Source organism: Pangasianodon hypophthalmus, chromosome 21 (genome assembly GCF_027358585.1).
Source record: "Pangasianodon hypophthalmus isolate fPanHyp1 chromosome 21, fPanHyp1.pri, whole genome shotgun sequence".
NCBI classification, from domain to species: Eukaryota; Metazoa; Chordata; class Actinopteri; order Siluriformes; family Pangasiidae; genus Pangasianodon; species Pangasianodon hypophthalmus.
The window spans coordinates 10,003,666-10,026,158 of NC_069730.1; the positions used below are offsets into that span (position 1 = coordinate 10,003,666).

General features: G+C 40.6%; 1 protein-coding gene across 5 annotated transcripts in view; it reads left to right on the plus strand.

Annotated features, from left to right (window-relative positions):
* LOC113533145 (protein AKNAD1) overlaps window positions 1–22,253 on the plus strand; it is a 39,465-nt gene extending 17,212 nt beyond the window's left edge. For 3 of the 5 annotated variants that reach the window (XM_053227430.1, XM_053227429.1, XM_034314567.2), the window contains 6 exons: window positions 10,859–11,041; window positions 16,828–16,901; window positions 18,792–18,920; window positions 19,250–19,439; window positions 19,524–19,683; window positions 21,923–22,253. In XM_053227430.1, coding sequence (XP_053083405.1) covers window positions 10,859–11,041; window positions 16,828–16,901; window positions 18,792–18,920; window positions 19,250–19,439; window positions 19,524–19,683; window positions 21,923–22,075 — 889 coding nt within the window. In that variant the 3' untranslated portion in view covers window positions 22,076–22,253. The remainder of the gene's footprint in view (window positions 1–10,858; window positions 11,042–16,827; window positions 16,902–18,791; window positions 18,921–19,249; window positions 19,440–19,523; window positions 19,684–21,922) is intronic. The other 2 variants (XM_053227427.1, XM_053227428.1) reach the window with 2 other exon arrangements.
* Window positions 22,254–22,493: the final 240 nt, after the last annotated feature.

Genomic DNA, 22,493 nt, shown 5'->3' on the forward strand with positions numbered 1-22,493 from the left:
GGATAAGAAAAATCTTAAGCATAAGTGCGAACGCTTCCTGGTGAAGATTCAGTGAATGAATCTGGGGTCGGTAGTGTTAAATATTGGATTGCTGAATGTTGAATTGCTGTGATGTGGAGAGAGCTGTGATTGCCAGTAAAACTGCAAAAGACATATATTGGATTATATATGTAAATGAGTTGTGAGATACTGCTCTGAAGGAAGTCAGTAAGAAGAGATGCCTAAGTCAGAAGAAAATGAATTCCTGCAGAAGTATAAAAAGTGTGTCAACATGTTTCTGTCTATGTCTGATGTCTACATCTCTGTTCTGTTTTTTCATGTTTCAACTGTGTGTCAACCATTGTGAATTAACCAAGTGACTAAGAGTCATGGCAAAAGAATTATCTCCTTGTAATCCTTGTGGAACACAGAGAAAATTAAGAATGCATATGAAACAGCTTTTGTTGTTGACTAGACTAGTGAAATTGTCAAAGAAAATAAAGAAAAAGTTGAAATACACTGGTGTCGCATCTCCCCACTCTCCTGAGCGCCCCTCCTTATGCCTGTTCTTATGGCTTACCCAGCGCTCCTCCTTAATTTGAGATGAGTTCAGACCAAAGTCGCCCTCTAGACATGAAACTTGTGAACTGCAATAATCTTAGAGAAAAGAGAAAAATGGAACAAGGTTGCCAGCTGCTGCCCGAAATGACACATTGTCCTTTACCAGTAATGGATGAGAGTGAAATTCCAATGAATCAGAAGAAGTGATGCAACTGAGACCTATGAAAACAAGAGTCAGAGGATGCCTGCTCCTGCTGACATTGCTAAGTGGAGTAAAGACATGAAACATCCTAGAGAAGATGGGATGAAAACATGGCATGAACTTCGTCAGCTCAATGGTACTTACAATGTACATGACGTACTACATGATCCATATGACGGAGTGATGATTCTGAATGCTTTACTGACGAGAACAAGCTACACTCTCATAAGCCATAGATGAAGCCATTGGTGAAGACAAACAAAATATTGATGCTGCATGGGCTGCACTAGAGGAATGGATTCACAATCAAGCACATGCACATATATGCTGGGGAAAACTTCTCAGCTGTGTACAGAGTGCAAATGAACCATTTGCAATATATGAAGCATGCTTCAGAGAGGCCTGGTGCAAGTACTCATGGATTCAGGCCAAGTTCCTCCTTTCCCTAAACAATATCCCCTCCGTAAGACAGCAATGGATGGAATTCTACCCAACATTCAGCAGTTGGAATAAAGAGGCATTCTGGTAAAGACACACAGTTTGTAAAGATGTCCCATGTTTCCAGTGAAAAAAGCTTAAGCGAGTGGAGGCTAACAGTGGATTACCGCATTGTCAATCAACACACTGACAGACAAAACGCAATGATGGTGGACATTTCAATGCTGTTCAGTGTTTTCAAGCCAGAACATCAGTGGGTCACTGTGATTGACATGGCAAAAAGCATGGGTGGTGCCATTGGCTAGTACACCTGGACCAGATTACCTCCAGGTCATCACAATAGTCCCATGGTGTATCACATGGCACTCCACCATCACCTCAGAGAGGCTCCAGAGAAAAATTATGTTGACAACGTTTTGATGGCTTCTGAGACTAAAGAACAGCATGATAACCATGCGAAGACGATCCTGGACTTCTTAGTAGAAAAAGTACTCAATGCGAGTCTGTCAAAAGCCCAACTTTGCCAAAAGGAAGTGACCTATCTGGGACAGAAAATCTCACAAGGGTAATGAGAAATTTCTGTTGCTCAAACAAAGGCAATCCGCAAAGCCAAACCACCACTACAGTTCATGAGTTACGATTGTTCCTTGGACTTTGTAATTTCAACAGAGCATGGGCTGATTCATACACAATTGTGGCGCAACCATTGAATGACATGCTGAAGGGAGGAAAAGACTCCAAAAAAGTTACAGTTGAACAATGAGCAAATGGCAGCATTCAAGAACCTCAAGCAAGCCTTGTGCCAATCACCAGCCCTTGGAATTCCAGACACCAACCTATTCAATTCAATTCAGTTTTATTTGAATAGCGCTTTTAACAGTGGACATTGTCACAAAGCAGCTTTACAGAAATAAATGCATTAAAAAAATATATTGTAAATATGTGAATGTATCCCTAATGAGCAAGCCAGAGGCAACGGTGGCAAGGAAAAACTCCCTGAGACAATATGAAGAAGAAACCTTGAGAGGAATCAGGCTCAAAAGGGAACCCATCCTCATCTGGGTGCAATGGATAGTGCAATTATAAATAAATCCCTTCTATTATTGTGTACTATATGGATAAATAGTGCAACCAATAAATTCATCACAGGTTTCACAGGAAGTCTGGTTGGTTATAACCTATCCACTGTCCACTGATGGTGTCAGGACTGGGGATCGAACCTGGTGGCGTGAGGGACGGACGTTTTACCGTTGAGCCACAGGGAGGCGGTAAACCCACAATGCAAATGCCGAGGTAGTGCACAAGAATATTTATTAAAAGTCAAGAAAAATAACACAAGGGCAAAACGGGGAGAAACAAGAAGGTAAAGGATCTCAAAAATGAAGACGAGGCAGGGGAACTGAAAACAGCCAAAAAATGAAAAAAGAGAAAAAGGGAAAAAAAGACAAAAAACAAGATGATGGCGCTAGGGAAAAAACACAGAAGATATTTAGCTCGAAAGAAGCGACGAGAAAGACAACAGGGGCTTAGGAAAAAACAATAACCAAGCGGGGAACAAAGGCAAAAGGGACGGCTTAAATACACAGAACGGGAACAAGACACAGGTGAAAGCAATGAAACCAATTACAACAAAGAAAACTAAGGCTGGGCGACATCTAGTGGGGAAAAAAAACATGACAACAACAAAAACACTGAAAAAGGACCAAAACTCTGACAGGAACCCCCCCCACACCCACCCCACCCCACCCCCCCAGTAACGGCTCCTGATGTTCCTTCCCGAAGACCCGGGCCGGCGCGCATTAAAGTCCCGAATGAGCCCAGGGTCCAGGATGTCCCGGGCCGGGACCCAGGAGTGTTCCTCCGGGCCATAGCCTTCCCAGTCCACGAGATACTGCCGGGAGCCCCGTACTAGCCGGACATAGCGCGTATTCCACCCACATGATGAAGGTGGACCAGGAGGACGGGTTGTTGGCAGCCATACACCTCAGGGTGGTCTCGAGATCCTGGTTGATTCTCTCAGTCTGACCGTTGGACTCGGGATGGAACCCGGATGATAGGCTCACAGAGGCCCCCAGCGACTCACAGAAGGCCCGCCAGAATCGCGAGGAGAATTGGGGTCCCCGATCAGAGACGATGTCCCGTGGTATGCCAAAGGTGCGGAAAACATGAGTGACGATAAACTCAGCTGTTTCTTTGGCTGTGGGTAGTTTGGGCAAGGGGATGAACTTGATGGCCTTGGAAAACTGGTCAACAATGACCATGACGCTGGTGTTACCGTGGGACGGTGGAAGCCCGGTAATGAAGTCCATGGACAGGTGGGACCAGGTCTGTGAGGGACGGGAAGAGGCTGCAGGAGGCCCTGGGGAGACTGGTGCATAGTTTTGCTCTGGTTGCATACAGGACAGGCCCTGACATAGGTGGTGACGTCCTCCTTGATGGTAGGTCACCAAAATCGCCTCTGGAGGAACTCGAGAGTACGCAAGGGACCCGGGTGACATGAGAAACGGGAGGAATGCCCCCACTGAAGAACCGGGGATCGAACAGCCTTGGGTACATACAAGCGGTCGGGCCGCTTCCTGGGTCGGGTTCTCTGGCTTGGGCTTGCCTCACAGTGTCCTCAAGTTTCCACCTGACAGGAGCTACTATTTTTGAGCTCGGGATGATAGGGAGGACTTTATCCTCTCGCGACGTGCTTGCGTAGACACGGGACAGTGAATCTGGCTTCAGGTTCTTGGAACCAGGGCGGTAAGACAGGACAAAGTGAAATCTGTTGAAGAACAGTGACCAACGCGCCTGTCGGGGATTGAGCCGCTTGGCTTGTTGGATGTACTCGAGATTTTTGTGGTCCGTGAGTACTTGGAACGGGTGTTTAGCGCCCTCGAGCCAATGCCTCCACTCCTCCAGTGCTGACTTAACAGCCAGAAGGTCTCGATCACCCACATGGTAGTTTCTCTCAGTCGGGGTAAGACGGTGGGAAAAGAAGGCGCAGGGGTGCAGCTTGCTGTCTTTACCCCTTTGAGACAGCACAGCTCCGACTCCTACTTCAGAGGCATCAACCTCTATGACAAATGGAATCTCTGGATCCGGGAGAACCAGAATGGGAGCCGAGGAGAAGCGGGTCTTGAGTTTGCAGAAGGCTGACTCAGCATCCTGGCTCCAGCCGGCGGAGGTGCCCTTGGTGAGTGCTGATAACGGGGCTGCCACGGAGCTGAAGTTCCTGAAGTTCATGGCGCTAGGGAAAAAACACAGAAGATATTTAGCTCGAAAGACGCGACGAGAAAGACAACAGGGGCTTAGCAAAAAACAATAACCAAGCAGGGAACAAAGGCAAAAGGGACGGCTTAAATACATAGAATGGGAACAAGACACAGGTGAAAGCAATGAAACCAATTACAGCAAAGAAAACTAAGGCTGGGCAACATCTAGAGGGGAAAAAAAAACATGACAACAAAAAAAACGCTGAAAAAGGACCAAAACTCTGACAGATGGAGTCCTGAGCCCGAGGGTGCTTATGGCAACTGCAGCCCCAAAGCCACTACAGCAATCGCAGTCCCAAGGCATTACAGTACAGCTCCCCATATGTGATCCCCATGCCATCTCCACAGCCCCCAGGTGGCACCATCCCCAGCAATCCAAATGGTTTTTCAGGCCATCCATATAGGCCCACCCCCAGCAGCAGCGAGCGAACTCAACCGATGAGAACTCCAACCAGAAGTAGGGCATCAGGATGGGTCAAGCAGGTCTGGAGAGCAGAAGGGGTCAGGATCACTGGCATCTCAGAAGTAGCATGTGTAGCTCGACAGAGAGTGAGAGAGAGATGGAGAGAGAGGGAGAGATTGTTAGGTAAGCTTTTGTACTCTAATGGTTGAGGACAATGTACTTTGCGTGCAGAGTGCAAGCAGGGACTCCGGCAAGACTAGCTATGACAGCATAACTAAAAGTGAGAGCCAGAAGCTAACACAGACATGAGGGCACCCTGGGACATAAGGCAGCCAGCCACTCCACCGTCTACAAGCCTGAGTGAACGTGTGAGAGTGGGGGGGGCGACAGCATCCAAACATCCCAGTTCACCACAACACTCTATGCCTGTGACCCCTCCAGACCTGCCCCTGTACCTAAGAAAAAACTATTCACAAAAGGCTTGACTAAACAAATATGTTTTCAGCCTAGACTTAAACACTGAGACTGTGTCTGAGCCCCAAATACTAAGTGGAAGGCTGTTCCATAACTGTGTGGCTTTGTAAGAGAAAGCTCTACCCCAGCTGTAGCCCTTACTATTCGAGGTACCAACAAATAGCTTGCACCTTTTGATCTAAGTAGGCGTGGTGGATCATAAAAGACCAAAAGTTGACTCAGGTACTGTGGCGCGAGACCATTTAGTGCTTTATAGTTCAATAGTTGTATTTTACAATCAATACGAAATTTGAATGGGAGCCAGAGCAGTGTTGATAAGATAGAGGTGATGTGGTCATATCTTCTAGTTCTAGTAAGGACTCTTGCTGCTGCATTCAGGACTAACTGGAGCTTGTTTATGCATCTACTGGAACATCCAGACAGTAAGGCATTACAATAATCCAACCTAGAGGTAACAAAAGCATGAACTAATTTTTCTGCATCGTGTAGTGACAATATATTTCTTATTTTAGCAATATTTCTGAGATGAAAGAAAGCGATCCTAGTAATATTATCTACATGAGCTTCAAAAGAAAGACTAGAGTCGATAATCACACCAAGGTCTTTTACTGCTGCACATGATGAAACAGAAAGGTCATCCAGAGCTTACTTCTAGCTGCATGTGGTCCTAGTACAAGTACTTCTGTCTTGTCAGAATTAAGTAAGAGAAAGTTAATAAGCATCCATTTTCTAATGTCTTTTACACATTCCTCAACTTTATTAAGCTGGCATCTGTCATCTGGCTTTGCTTAAACATACAACTGTGTGTCATCAGCGTAACAGTGGAAGCTAATACCATGCTTACGGATAATTTTGCCCAGAGGTAGCATATATAGAGAAAAGAGCAGTGGGCCTAAAACAGAGCCTTGCGGGACACCAAACTTTACCATAGTATGAGAAGAGAAGTCACCATTTACGCTTACAAACTGATAACGATCAGTCAAATAAGACCTGAGCCAGGAAAGGGCTGTTCCCCTAATGCCTACTACATTTTCTAGTCTATCGAGGAGAATAGCATGATCAATGGTATCAAAAGCTGCACTAAGGTCAAGCAGCACAAGCAAGGAGACACAACCCTGATCAGAGGCCAGTAGTAAGTCATTTACAACTCTTACCAGTGCTGTCTCTGTGCTATGATGAGGCCTAAATCCTGACTGATACATTTCATGAATGTTATTCCTATGTAAGTATGAGCATAGCTGCTGTGCTACAACCTTTTCTAGGATCTTGGAGTTAAAGGGGAGGTTTGATATTGGTCTATAGTTAGACAGCTGACAGGGGTCAAGGTTAGGTTTTTTAATCAGGGGCTTGATAACTGCTAATTTAAAAGATTTAGGTACATAGCCAATGCTAAGGGAAGAATTGATTATCTTTAAAAGAGGTTTGATTGTTTCAGGAATTATCTGTCTGAAGAAACATGTAAGTAAAGGCTCTAGTATGTAGGTTGATGATTTTGATGATGAAATTAGTGAAATTCAGTGAGTTCGGTCTCAAGAAGGAGAGTAAAACATTGTAATTGTTGATCTGATATTATTATATTATTATCTACAGGGTTAGTTTTAAAACTGTCCAGTTTTAAATTAATAGTCTGAATTAATACTCTGAATTAGGTATCATTTATCTGGGGTCAGCTCATAACAAATGATAGTTAGATTATTTGTTTAATGGTAAATAAGTATTTATTTATCATCATTTGCCAGAGCCTTTAAGTAGTTTCCCCATATTATATTACCATATAATATTGCTACCATACCTCTTCCATTTCTAAATTCAACTCAACTGCATTGCATTTATCCATTCTGTGTTCACCCAATATGTCTATATGTTCATATGTCAATTTGGCATCTTTTGTTAAGTCGTTAGTTCTATTATTCATTAGCATTGCATATTCATTTATTATTATCTTTCAATAGTTGTGATATTTAGTCTTGCTTATCTAGTGTTAATAAAATTCATTCTGTCTTCTTGTGTTGATGATTAGAGGCTCTACTAGTTATCCAGAATTTTCGTAAATCGTTTAGATAAGTCAGTTGGCAAAATCCCTCCAATTTACATTCATTCCAATTTATTGAACAGTCTTTTTGGATTGTTCTCATATTGTTAAGGTGAAATTCCTTAGCTGGTACCTGAAGGTAGAAGGAGGGAGGGGTCATCTGTCCCCCTCTTCACCCACCTTAAGTGACGTATGACTGAAACTCACTATGTCATCGCTGCCTTAAGTAAAAATCACTACAATATTATTAGACAGTGCATACACTGTCTTTCAGCGATTCTGTTTCAGGGGACTAGCACACAGGAAGGACCACCTGTGACAAAGCAGTAGTCAATCTTTTTGCAAAGAGACAGACAGCCCGTTGCCCAATGTGGTTCACAGTCAGGGTAAAGTTAGAGGCTTTAGGCCAGGATGCGTTATCATATGATTAGCCAAACTGAAAGCTGTATGCTGTCCTACTGCTGTCGCAGTTATGGATGACATTCAACAGACTGTTTAAACAGTGTTGCTGATGGCCCCATTCTGGTAAGACGATGGTTCTACTTGTTTTTGATGTTACTGAAGGGTCCTCCATGCCCAATTCCCAACAGACCAGACTTACTGTCCCAGATGAATGGTCACTCTGGCACAGCACACACTCTGAAATTACAGGCATGGCCAGCATACTGGGATGTTTGCAAGGGATCATACACACTCTTGTTAGTGTGCATGCTCCGTCTACACACCAGTTGTATACAGACTAGTGGAAAGTTTTTTTCACAATGATGTGAAATAATAAAGGCATAAATTGTACTAAGTAGCTTATGCGACTTGCTATATGAACCAATGAAAGATGCAGGCATAAAGTGGCTTTTGCTTAACCTTTTTTACTGGCCATCACTATGGCTGAATTGCATACATTATTGCATGCATCAGCAAGCAGTGTCTGCATTGGGGATAAGAGGTGAAGCACTTCCACAATGATGCTGCAGTGTTTCAATAAATCTATCAACCTTTCTGTGGTCGCAGGTGAGAATGTGCCCAAGTCAGCCCCATGTCCAGTGGGATCTCTCATGTGCTGTGTGAAAGTGACTGCCACTTGGTGTGTCACTGAGCAACTGTATGTATGCTTTAGAGAACACCTGTCTAATGACAGGTTAGACCACTGGGTAAAGGAACTGAGTGTGCAGGCATACTTGAATGCAGGTCAAGAGGTGCCTTCTTTCATTAAATGCCATTTGACTCACACCATGCCTACCAGCAGTATCACTTTCATGAAGCAGACATTTATAAAACATGGAGTCGAATACCTAAGTAGAACACAGTAGTAAGACTCTGATAAGTCTTTATCTTTAAATGGGTACAATAGCAGAGTATTTCTCATCCTCAATAGAGAGCAGTATACTTGAACAAGATGGCAGCACGCATGGACGCAGCGGCTCTTTGGTCTTCTGTTTGGTGTTTTGTTTGTGTGGTTTTGTATTTGTTCTTATCTCACATTCTAATCAGCAAATTAACTGATCTGGGCCTCTCTCCCTCCATCTGCACCTGGATAAAGGACTTCCTCATGAACCGCCCACAAGCTGTTAGGCTTGGACCCCACCTCTCCTCCACCATCATGCTCAGCACCGGTTCTCCACAAGGCTGCGTATTGAGCTCTCTACTCTACTCTTTGTACACATATGACTGCACTCCCACTCATTCTACCAACACCATCATCAAATTCGCTGACGATACTACAGTGATTGGACTTATCTCAGGAGATGATGAATCAGCCTACAGAGATGAAGTACAGAAACTGGAGGTGTGGTGCGCTGATAACAACCTGACTCTAAACACCTCAAAAACAAAAGAGCTCATTCTGGACTTCAGGAGGCGCAGCGCTGACCCAGCCCCACTCTACATCAATGGGGACTGTGTGGTCCACACCTTTAAATTCCTGGGAGTCCACATATCTGATGACCTCTCTTGGTCTACTAACACCATAGCAACCATCAGGAAGGCACAGCAACAGCTACACTTCCTCAGAGTGCTCAGGAAAAACAACCTGGAGTGCAAGCTGCTGGTGGCCTTTTACCGCTCCACCATCGAAAGTGTGCTAGTATACAGCATTTCGGTGTGGTGCTCCAGTTGCACTGCAACAGACAAGAAAGCCCTCCAAAGGATAATCAACACAGCCCAAAAAAATCACTGGCTGCTCACTACCCTCCCTGGAAGACATTGCCTGCTCCCGCTATCTCACTAGGGCCAAAAACATCATCAAGGACACATCACACCCACCACCTGTTTGATCTCCTGCCCTCGGGCAGGCGGTACAAATCCTTAAGAACAAGGACCACTCGCTTTCAGGACAGTTTTTTCCCTAATGCTATCAGGAGTATAAACTCACAAATGCACTAAACGTAAATTGTCAATGTACAATACTACCTCTGATCACTGTGTCCAACTACAGTGACTTATTTCACCAATCTCTACTTTTTGTCTACACTTGCTGTTTATATCATGTGTAGAATATTATGACTTAGTCACCTGCTGTATATACTTTATACTGTATACTTGCTGTACATACATACATACATACTTTCATACTATATGGTATACTCACTTTATAGTCTATTTATTGTCTGATGTTATTTGTTTTTTTATAACACCAGTCAGAAGCAGTGCTCCTAATTTCGTTGTATATAGAGATATACAATGACAATAAAGGCTTTCATTTCATTTTCATTTATCAGACTGTTGCCTGATTCCTGTCCTCATGAGCCTAAAGAAGATTCTCTTCCTCAATACGAAGCAGTATTAATACTCTGGGTGATTTTCATACTTAATCAGAAGCAGTATTAATTAAATTTAATTCAATTAAATTTTATTTATATAGTACCTATATAGATACAGGATAGTGGAATTGTAATTTGTTGCTTTTTCAGAATTGTATACTATAAAACCAAACAGTACTAAGTGTGTTGAAAGGATCGTCAGTATGAGCATCATGGTCTTTGAGCATCGAGAATGCCCAAAGGACACATAAATTCCACCATGAAAATAAATCATCAAATAAATGTCTTACCTATTAGCAAGAAAAAAGCAAATACTCCACCATGCCTCAGTCCATTTTAGATTTACAGTATAATATTAGGCATGTTAAATATCTATCTGTAAATAATTTGCAGTCCTTTACTGCCAGACATCTATGAGCAATATACATACATTACCTGCCATGCTTGCAATTAAGCATGCCATTATGCATGCCTGGTGGGCTTCAGGTTAGGTGACTGGCTTAGCATTCATTGTAGTAACTATCACAGAATAGGATTGTATTGCGTCTAGAAGTTGATTGATACAAGATATGTAGTGTAAATTGAGTGTAATCCTATTAAACAGAATTCAAAGTAGGCCGAGCACAGTTTCAGTGATTACTTATCAAGTATCAAACACTGATACTGATGAAAACATAATTCCAATTAATAGTTCATTACACTCAAAACCATCATGTCAAGTTAAAATTCATGTTAAATTGCTGTCACTCTTTTCAGCAGTGATGCTATTCATGCAATGCAGTACGAGGTATCCTGCCTGAGGACGGTGCTAGAAGAGAGTCTGGGTCCCCTGCCTTACTGCTGCACAAAAATGGCACCTCTGAGGAATATGAGCACACGTGAAAAAAGACTCAGAGCCCAGCCTCATCACCAACATAAGTACCAACAATTTTCCAGAAGGTAACGACTCATGGGATAGATGGGGTTGATTGGGGTGGATGGAGTACAGTGTGTTGCACAGATTTGAAATACTTGGGTGGTGGCCAGGGAGTACCATGGGGTGTTTCCTACAATTCCTGGACATGTAAAATAGGCATCTCTCTGACTATATTTAGTAAGGTTAATCTAGCACACCGACTGCATTTGCAGCACAACTGTATTCCAGCAAACTATACTCTGTTGGTCATGTGCTAAGAAGTGTTGGACCTGTATACTGTAGTGAATGTGAATGAGCAAGCTGCTAATGTAGTGTAGTTTATTAGATTCTCTACATATGGGTGTAACTTTATTTTGAAAAAGTTGTGGGGACACAAATTATGGATCAACACAAAAAACCTTTTGGGATGATGGATGATTTGGATGGCTGTGAAAATGCAGTTGTTATGGTTTACATCACCTACATTGTGTTGCAGCAGGAGGTCACATGAGAAAATCAAAACAAAGAACACTAAACGACATGCCCACAGGCAGATTAATTTGTCCATTTAAATTATTACTATACACTTTGAAGTGTTGCATATGCCACAATATCATAATTGTAGTTTAATGTAAATAAATGCATTATACAACAATGTGATCATATCAAGGTGTATTTGGGGGTGTATTTGGCCAGACTTGCTTTACTCAAATGCATTCTATGTAGAACTTTAAATTGTAAGTCCTGTAAAAATAAGTCCTATAAAACTGTGGTGTTTCAAAAATATTGTCAAATAAGTCCTGGGAGGGTAAATGTGGAAATGTTGAACAGTGACAAACTGATCAAAGCTCCCAATAGTATCTGTATTTTCTGTATCTGTAGTTTCTGTGTCTGTAGTTGAGCCAAAAGTCCGTTTTGATTGGAGTAAACAGGTGGTTACTGAGCAAATGTAATGACATACAGTCAGGTCCATAAGTATTTGGACAGTGACACAATTTATGTGATTTTGCCTCTGTACACCACCACAATGGATTTGAAATGAAGCAATCAAGATGTGAGTGAAGTGTAGACTGATAAGCAGTTTCATGGCCAGGTGTGGCCTGTTTCCTCCCTATTTCATGAAAAATTAAAGAGATAAAAGGTCTGGAGTTGATTCCAAGCGTTGGATTTGCATTTGGTAGCTGTTCATGGGACCTCTCAATATACAGTCCAAAGAAGTGTTGATGCAAGAGAAGGAGGCCATCATTAGGTTGAAAAAACAAAACTGAGAGAAAGCAGAAACTTCAGGAGTGGCCAAATCAACAAATAGGTACATTCTTTAAACTAAGGAATGCACTGGCGAGCTGAGCAAGACCAAAAGGCATGGAAGACTACGGAATACAACTAAAGAGATGATCACAGAATTCTTTCCTTGTTGAAGAAAAACCCCTTCACAACATCTAGCCAAGTCAAAAAGACTCTGGAAGAGATAGGCGTATCATTGTCAAAGTCTACAATCAAGAGACGCCTTCATGAATGTAAATGCAGATGGTTTACCTCAAGATGCAAACCACTGGTAACACTCAAGAAAAGAAAGGCTAGATTAGACTTTGCTAGAAACCCCTATAAAATACCTGCCCAGTTCTGATACAAGATTAACTTGTACCAGAATGATGGGTAAAGAAGAGTATGGAGAAGGAAGGAAAAGGCTTGTGTTCCAAAGTATACCACATCATCTTTCAAACATGGTGGTGGAAGTGTTATGGCATGGTCATGTATGGCTGCTAATGGAACTAGGTCCCTGGTGTTTACTGATGATGTGACTGCTGATAGAAGTAACAGGACGAAATCTGAAGTGTATAGAGCTATACTTTCTGCTCAAATTCAGTCAAATTCTGCAAAGCTGATAGGACAGCACTTCACAGTACAGATGGATAATGACCTAAAAGTACTGTGAAAGCATCCCAAGAGGTTCTTAAGGCAAAGAAATGGAATATTCTTAAATGGTGGTCACCTGTCACCAGTCACCTGACCTCAACCCAATTGAGCATGCTTTTCACTCACTGAAGACAAAACTGAAGGCAGAAATGCAAATGAATAAAATAAAAATAAAATAAAAATGCAGCAACTGAAGGCGGCTGCAGTAAATGCCTGGCAAAGCATCTTAAGTGAGGAAACTCAGCATTTGGTGATGTCCATGGGTTCCAGACTTCAGGAACTCATTGACTGCAAATGATTTGTGTCCAAGTATTAAAAATAATCCTAATATTTATGATTACATTAGTTTGTCCAATGACTTTTGAGCCTATGGAAATGGAGGGAGTCTGTAAAAAATGGCTGTCATTCCTAAAGGGTTAATGCAATATTTTTGTTACACCCCTTGAATTAATGCTGAAAGTCTACACTTCAATCACATCTTGATTGATTCATTTCAAATCCATTGTGGTAGTGTACAGAGGCAAAATGTAAAAAATTGTTTCACTGTCCAAATACTTATGGACCTGACTGTATGAAGTTTTAAATGTTGGCAGACCTGCATCCAAATTTTTAATATGGATAAGACCACTGGGTATGAAGTATACTGCCTGGCAGATATGGGTAGATGTGAGCACATCAGCGCCAGAAGGGATGAAGCCTGACAGGAATTTGCTTCCAATCTGTCCCAGTTTAGTTCAGGGTGATAAATCCAGGAAAAAACTGGATTCATTTTGCAGCCCAGTAGTAATGTCTTAAATTAGGAAGCCCCAATCCACCATTTACCTAAGATGCCTGAAGAGCACTTGTCTTAACCCTAGGGATTTTTCCCAACCAAATAAAGGGGATAATATAATCTTATCCAACATAGTGAAAAAAAAAGGTTTTGTGAAAAAATATTAGGAAGGCACTGGAAGGAAAAAAGAAATCTAGGCAATATATTCATTTTTGACAGACCTGACCCTGCCTGCTAATGAAAGAGGCAGATTTAATCAGATAAATTAATTTATCCAAATTATTTTTATGGAGAGCTGAAAGCGATTGTGTAATATTTATCCCCAAATACTGAAAGCTTTTAGATGACAAACAAAAGAGCAATGCTCCATGTTGAATACTTTCACTTGCTACCAAAACCAAATTTGCTACACAACATACCCCAGAAATCTGCAAAAAAAAAGGTTTGACAAGTATTTTGGCTAAAATTTTAATGTCAACATTCAGGAGAGAAATAGGGTCTGTAGGGTCTTCGTCTTTTTTTAATTTAAGGGAATCTTGTGTTTCCACAAAAAAAAAAAAACATGAAACATTTCAAGAAGTAGAGAGTCTAGTTGCTTTACAATTTTTAAAATAAAATTCCTTTTATACATTTTTGACATAATATGACTATATTCAGCTTTATTACAAGTAAGTAGGTTGAACTGGGATTGATATCGAATCCTTTTTTTTGCAGAGTTCTGGGGTACGTTGTGTAGCATATTTCTGATCAGTGTCCAGAATTTTATTTATTAATTCTTGTTGTAGATTTTTGCGCTGCTTATTATGGAAGGCTCTATAAAAAATAATCTGTCCTCTAAGTACCACCTTGAGAGTTTCCCAGAGGAAACAGGGGGTGATGAAGTTAGATCTGTTTGTTTGCAAGAAGTCCTCAATGGATCTCATTGTATTATCACAAAATTCTCTACCTGAAATCAAGAGTGTATTAAATTTCCAAGAAAAATCACTTATCTCCCTAGATTAAAAAGAAAGATCAAGAGACAAAGGTGTGATCCGAAATGAGTATAACTGAATATTCTGAAGCTTTGGGTATCAAAACTTTATCAAAGAAAAAGTAATCAAATCTTGAAAAAAACCTGATGCACACGAGTAAAATAAGAATAGGCTTTAGCACTTGTACTGAAGAACCTCTATGTGTCAACACAGCCACTTTCACTCATATATAATTTGAGCACATTAGCCATTTTAGAAGGTGTGGCTGAAACTTATACTGGTCCCGTGGTAGGTTAATTACACAGTTTAAATCTCCTCCAAAGATTAGGTGATGTTTATCCAAATTGGGAACAAGAGACTGGAGTACTGGAGTCCTTTTAGGTTCTACCCCCCACCCCCACCCCCCAGGCAACAGCAAAACAATAATCAGATCAACTGTTCCTCTGTCACAGGGAAAGACAGAGTGTACATCACCTTAGCCTACAGGCAAGACTTTGTTAAGAAAATATCCAGTTAATTTTGACCAACCCTGGTGGTTATCCAGTGTTCACAGAACCAGAGTTACATGCAGTAAGGTCCGGAAGTAGTTGGACAATGACGGAGTTTTTGTGATTTTGCCTTTATACACCACCACAATGGATTTGAAATAAAACAATCAAGATGTAATCGAAGTGTAGGCTTTCAGCTTTATTTTAAGAGGTTCCACAAAAATATGGCATTTACCATTTAGGAATTAAAGCCATTTTAAGCAAAGTACCTCCATTTTCAGGATCTCAAAGGTATTTGGACAAAGTGACATAATTGTAAATATAACTATAATTTTAATACTTGGATGAAAATCCTTTGCAGTCAATGACTGCCTGAAGTCTGGAGCCCATGGACACCACCAAGTTTCCACTGAGTTTCCTCCCTGGAGATGCTTTGCCAGACCTTCGCTGCAGCCACCTTCAGTTGCTGCTTGTATGCGGGTGTTTCTGCCTTCAAAAAGTCTTTGCTTTCGCAGTATGTTTAGGGTCATTATCCACCTGCACTGTGAAGCGGCGTCCTATCAGTTTTGTAGCATTTGGCTGAATGTGAGCAGAGAGTATAGCCCTATATACATGCCATAACACTGCCTCCACCATGTTTGACACATGATGTGGTATACTTTGGATCATGAGCTGTTCCTTTCTTTTGCCATACTTTTCTCTTCCCATCATTCTGGTACAAGTTAATCCTGGTTTCATCAGTCCAAAGAATCTTATTCCAGAACATGGGAGGCTTTTTTAGATGTTTTCTGGCAAAGTCTAATCTGGCTTTCCTGTTCTTGAATGTTACCAGTGGTTTGCACCTTGTTGTAAACCCTCTGTATTTACATTCATGAAGGCGTCTCTTGATTATAGATTTTGACAATGATACGCCTACCTTCTCCAGAGTATTCTTGACTTCTGTTGATGTTGTGAAGGGGTTTTTCTATCTCTCTGATAGGTCTCTTTTGTTTTTTCATCCTAATGATGGCCTCCTTCACTTGCATTGAAGGTGCAAGAGATTCATATTGGTAGCTCCAGTCGAACAGCTGCCAAATGCCAACTCAATACCCGATATCAACTTCAGACCTTTTATCTGCTTCATTTGTCTTGAAGTAACAAGGGAATGGACCGCACGTGGTCAATTAACTTCTTGTCAGTCAGTTGTCCAAATACCTTTGAGCTCCTGAAAATGGAAGTACTTTGCTCAAAATGGCTGTAATTCCTAAATGGTAAATGCCATATTTTTGTGGAACCTCTTAAAATAAAGCTGAAAGTCTACACGTCGATTACATCTTGATTGTTTTATTTCAAATCCATTGTGGTGGTGTATAAAGGCAAAATCACAAAAACTCTGTCATTGTTCAAATACTTCCAGACCTAACTGTATGTAACTATGAAAATATGTCTGCTTAGTTAGTTTCTTTCAGCCTCACCCTCCCCTTGAACATGTGTTACATTCATGTCACCACCAAATTAGAAATAAGGCACAGTGTTTTCTTAGAACGGAGTAATTAATAATTTTTAATAGCACAAAATATTCTTGTGCAGTTGTAAGTATACCTGGTGCCCAGCCCAAATATCGCCTATGTCTGGGAAACACTGGAGGGTTTTACTTATTCTTTTTTGCCAGTGGACTTGCTCATGTGCCTGTATTTACACAGCAGATGCCTTGATACAGAATGTTATACAACAGAAGACTGGGTCTCCTCTGATACTGAGCACAGTAAGAGAAAAGGTAAAGCTTACGTATGCATGTCTGAAAGTGCTTTTCCACTGGACAGTGCAGTAATATCTCAGAAAAGTGTATATAATGACATAATTTATCACAATATCGACATCGTCATATCTCCCAGCCCTACAGCACATCACAATTGCTTACCTGAAATCCACAGCTTTTAGCAGTTTTTCACTGAACATCATGGATCACCACGGTTTGGCAACAAATGAGATCCCATTCGTATCCTGGTTGAGGGTGTGTGTCACTTCACATAACTCTACCTGTAAAAGTAGAAGGGATTTCTCTGGAGGTTAGTGGGTGTTGCCATGACGACTTCGACTAGTAAAATAAATTAAAAATTAAAGAAACAAATTTGAAACAAAACCAGGCATGTTATTTGATGCAAAAATGGTGCATTTCCCTCTTGCAGAGTGAACTAAGAACAAGACAGCATTATGTTAATGGGAACACATGCACCTAAACAGAGTGAGTAGTTTGTTTAGTAGAAATAAAGAGGAATCATTCACTTCAACTTTCATTTTTATGGCTGCCCACACAACCGAACATATCTAATTTTGACAATATTTTAGTCTTTAGTGAAAATACAGAGGAGTAATTTATTTTATTCAATTCAGTTTTATTTATATAGTGGTTTTAACAGTATACTTTGTCATAAAACAGGTTTATCAAAAATCTGGATGTAGATTTAGAATTAGATCCATAATTATTTACATCCCAGAGATGACCATCACAACCAAAGTGAAGAAACCGTAAGTAGAAGATGGTGGATTTTACTTGAAACACAAGGAAGAAATATAAGACCAAGCTCAATAGCAGTAAGGAATCATTACTGTGTATAAATAAATTAAATCGAATCTGAAGCATTAAATTGCTGTTTAAAACAGTTTAAACCATTGGCCTCTTAAAAGTACTAGACAAAGGACTTTTGAAAAGAGTGAGAAACATTAACAGGTACTATACTAAAGGTTTTTTGTTTTGGTAGAGAAGCAATTCCAGTTTTACTTTAATCATTCTGTGATGTTTGTATTTGATCAATTAATGATCTGCACTAATGGACTGCACTATTCATCTCCACCTATGTGTTTTTCTCTGTTCAGTACTCTTTCTACCCTCTCAAGAAAGCTAATCAAAAACAACAGGAGTACTAATTTAAGTTATGAGTTATTTGGCAGTAGAAATTACAACAAAATATGGGACCATGGATTTGTTACCGTACAATGTCCAGTGAAAAAGTGCTATAACGCATCAACAGTCACTTCACACATTCTTAAAGGAAAAATCTACATATTGCATATATTTATATTAAATATTTGTGCTGTGTTTAGTGATTGTGTTACTAATTTATTGGATGGAGATTTATTTTTGTTATTACTATGAGTAGTTAGGTTTTTTTGGCCGTTCTTACATCACAGGGGGGACATAGCTAACTCAGTTACAATGGAGTTTCATAGGAGTAAAAAAATTTCAACAACCTCAAACAAGTGATAACGGTTTTTGCTGTTAGCTTCTATAAACAAAAGAGGAAGAGGTTGTTTTCTCACTCACCATTGTCCAGCATTGTTCGATGTCATATTAATGGGAAATCCAGCTCAGAAGCTTGGCTGAATCTACAAGACAAGCACAATAGCATTGATGGCAGAAGAGATCAAGCAAGGGCCGAATCCCACTGGTATCACCAACAGCAGGTATTCAAACGTCAATGTGGATAATGTGGGGAACGGTTAACCACAGGAAAAATAGACCAAACTAATAAATCAACTCAGAATTTCATTACAAAATAAATGTTGAATGCTGTTGGATAATCGCATGTTAATTAAAAAGTTGAATATGAAAATCATTCAGGGTAGATTTTTCTTTTAAGTGACTTTTTTTCCTTTTTTTGTTCAGGTACAGACTGTGGTACATCTGATGACAATGAAGTGCCAGATGTCTTTATTCTCACTCGCAGAAGCAGACATGCTCACTCCAAAAGTCCCACCAACAGAATGTCAAATGACTTAAACTACTTTTTCCCAGGTGTGTCTTGTCCTGTCCTGCAGTGTCATATGATACACCCAAGTTGATTACATTATTACTCCCTGTCATCATTTAACTTGGCAAGTGCATTTCTCAGAGTGACAGTAGTTCAGTAGTGTATGGGCTCCTGGTTTGATTCCAACGTAGGGACCTGAGCATGATTCCTTAATTAATCCCAGGTGGCTCTAAGTTTAAATGCTTGTATTCAAGCCACAACTAAGCAAGGCATTGAGGTGTAAATGGCTCAAGATACAGGATTCCTGAAAATAAAAGATTTCTATGCAATATATTCTGTATGTTCAAGTAAAACACACTCTTTTCCTTGACAGTCTCATTAGAAAATGTGTCTCTGGATACATATCACTCCAGACAAGGCAACAATTATCTGAGAGCAAGTGTTGCAACAACCATTACTGGATCAAATACTCTTGGCAATAATGCTAGATTTGGACTACCCAGTCATAGCAGAAAAAACAGAAACACTGGATGTGTGAAACCCTCCTACAGTCTGCCTTCTGGGTAATCAATGAATTGATCAATCCATCCAGACTTTTACCATACAAATCCTATACTGAAACAAGACTTTCTCTGTACTTTTGATAGTTTCAAGGTGCACGATCAGCAGTCAGAACCAGGTGTGACCAGCATGAGATGCTCTATCCAGTCACACTCAGCACTTCTGCCAAGTAACATTTACTTCTACAAGGCCTCAACACTGCCCACCTGTCCTCACAGGACAGGAGATGGGGTGCATAGAGTCAAGGTAGAGTCACAATAAACACCACTTCTTTATTCCGAATTCCAAATTCTGTTTTAACACTCCCTCATCTGCTTGTCCTTGCCAGGGTTACAAGTGGGAATCAGGGACAGGGAGGTGTGTAAATAGGCGCAGTGGGATAATAATAATAATAATAATTGTCATTATCATTTAATTTATATAGGACCTTTCTCATATCAAAGATCGGTCACAAAGACACAAAATAGTAATAAAACAAACAGACTGGTTAGAGTCCTTTAAGGCTGTTGCTGTGATCAAATTTGTGATGGCATAGCTGATGGCTGACTCTGGCACATCCCACACAGTGCCACCATGCACCATTCCACCAACCGTAAACACCATATAAAACAAGCACAGGCGCATCTGCGCGGTACAGAGGACAGCCCTGACCATGATCAGAATGATGGCAACAAACAGTGCTAATGAAGCAGAGCAAAATAGATAAAAGCAACAGACACACTAAAAGGTATCAGGCACTGCAGTCAATCCATGTAAGTGAACATGCATTGCACAAAGAAAATCAACGGCAAGCAAAATCTGCAGCTCAAACTTGTGTCTGGAGCTCAAAAATTGGCAACCGGCAGGCAAATTTCACCAACAAACAAAAAACATTAAAACAATAATAAAAAAAAAACCATACAGTCAAATGTTAGTGTGTTTGCGATATAGCTATATGCAAGAAATTGCTACAATATCACAAATTTCTGTGGAGACTGTTTTTTTTCTATTACAGTGGAAATATTGTAAGAACTGATAAAAATAAGAGAAGAGTTATTCAGATTCTATTTCATAATGCTGATCTGCTTGGATTTTCATGCACAACAGTTTATAGACTATACAGAGAATGGTTGGAAAATCAAAAATCAGAGGATAATGGACTGGTTGCCTGGATGGCTATAGTAACTCAAATAACCACTCTTTACCACTGTGATGAGCATAAAAGCATCTCAGAAAAGATAACAAACTTCCCTGTGTTGTGGCAATTTACTGGTGCCACATGTCCAATCCAATCAGTTGTTGTTGTTTCTGAAACCTGTGCTCTTCTCTCCAGGGCTTCTTTGGCTAGAGACCTAAAGAGAAAACCTGATATGTAGAATAGGATTCACTGCGTTGGTTGCATATGTCTGGCAGTGCGGATTGTGTTAATCACACCTGCTGGCATCCATAAACCAAATTCTGTGTCCTGGCCTAACTGTGCCACCACCAAGAGTGAGGTTTTCAATCAGCTTTATCACAGAGGGGTTGATAGCTGCAGATTGGAGTGATTGCTCCAATGCACACTCATAGCTAGGCTCCTGTATGTGCAATGTGCAAGGCAAGACCTCACCTGAATATCATCAGTGCACCTGCATTCAGTTCTTAGGCGTCATACTTCTGAACATAGCACTTTGTCTGGTGAAGCCACCAATGATGTGCTGTAAGTGTCAAATGCATGTATACGGTCCAGGCCAACCTGGTTGCAGTCCATCTTGTTAGCTAAGGCATACTGCACAGAGATCGGGTGTGGATCAGTAGTCTGGATAATGAAGTAGCTATGAGCAGCCTAACAGCTAGTAAGCAGCCTAACACAATTAAGTCACAGGCCTACTAGGCTAGACTAGGGCAGTGAGAGATATGGAAAAACTGAATGAATCGCTGAAAGAGTAGAATGACTCAATATATAAATAATGTATAAAAAAAACATCCTGGACCACATTTGATACAAGCAGGGGGTGGTAATCTGTTGTCTGTTGGCACCATCTGTTGTTTACCAACCACATTAACCAAAGAAGAAGAAGAAGATTATGCACAGGGCAGCGGAACTGAGCTGAAGCCCTGGGACAGGGACTGAGAGGGGAGAGACACAAAAGTCACACAACAGTTCATAACTTGATAGGACTCTATCACCAGCTTTGGAGGACAGGTTACCTGTAGCTCTGACTGTAGTCAGAAGCTGTTATAGCACCAGGATATTCCAAAAAGGGTCACCATGTGACTTTGAAGAGAAGACAAGAAGGTATCCAGGTGTTAAAACACTGCCCCTGTACTGCACAACTTCCTTACTCCAGTGTAAATTATGTGTATCACAGCTACACAAAGACTTTTCAGTATATATGTTTATTTTCTATTTTCATATCTAAGTTTCAGTACAGACATATTTAAGGAATTATACTGCATGTAAAACCTGCGGCTGAATCTATGATATTCATTATTTGTTTGATTTTGGTTTCTTACTAATGTTAAGGAGGAGGCTTTAACCTGGACTATCGATAAAGCTCTGGATGCAGCTTTGCTGATGAAGCAGATTACTGACCACATGGCTAAAACTCTCTCGTCAGATCTGGCCAAGGCTCAGCTCTACAGGAAATTACATCACAGTGAACGGGAAACGGCTTAACAATTGGTCTCGTCACACTCATTCCAAGCCACTCTTTTACATAGAGGTCCATGAAAACTCTCATTTGTGATGTGGTTATATGTAGAAAGTAGATTTTTATGTGAAATCTATAAATATTAAATGGATTGTTAAATTATTTATCCAGATCTAAATATTGTTTTTTTCACATCTCTTTGCCTTATACACTAAGACTTCTGTGGCCCATTTTTTAATAAAAGTCAGAGTTAAGTGGTGGTGTTCAAATGACTAGTGAGAGTGACAAAAATGCAATTATTTCTGATAATGGATAATATTATTAGGGTGCATATACTTTTGCACATTTTATGCTAATGAGGTTTCTTTCATTTGTATTACTTGATTATTATTCATGCAAATTATTAATTGATTTGCCAGGCACTCAAGTAAGGCAAAGTTAAAA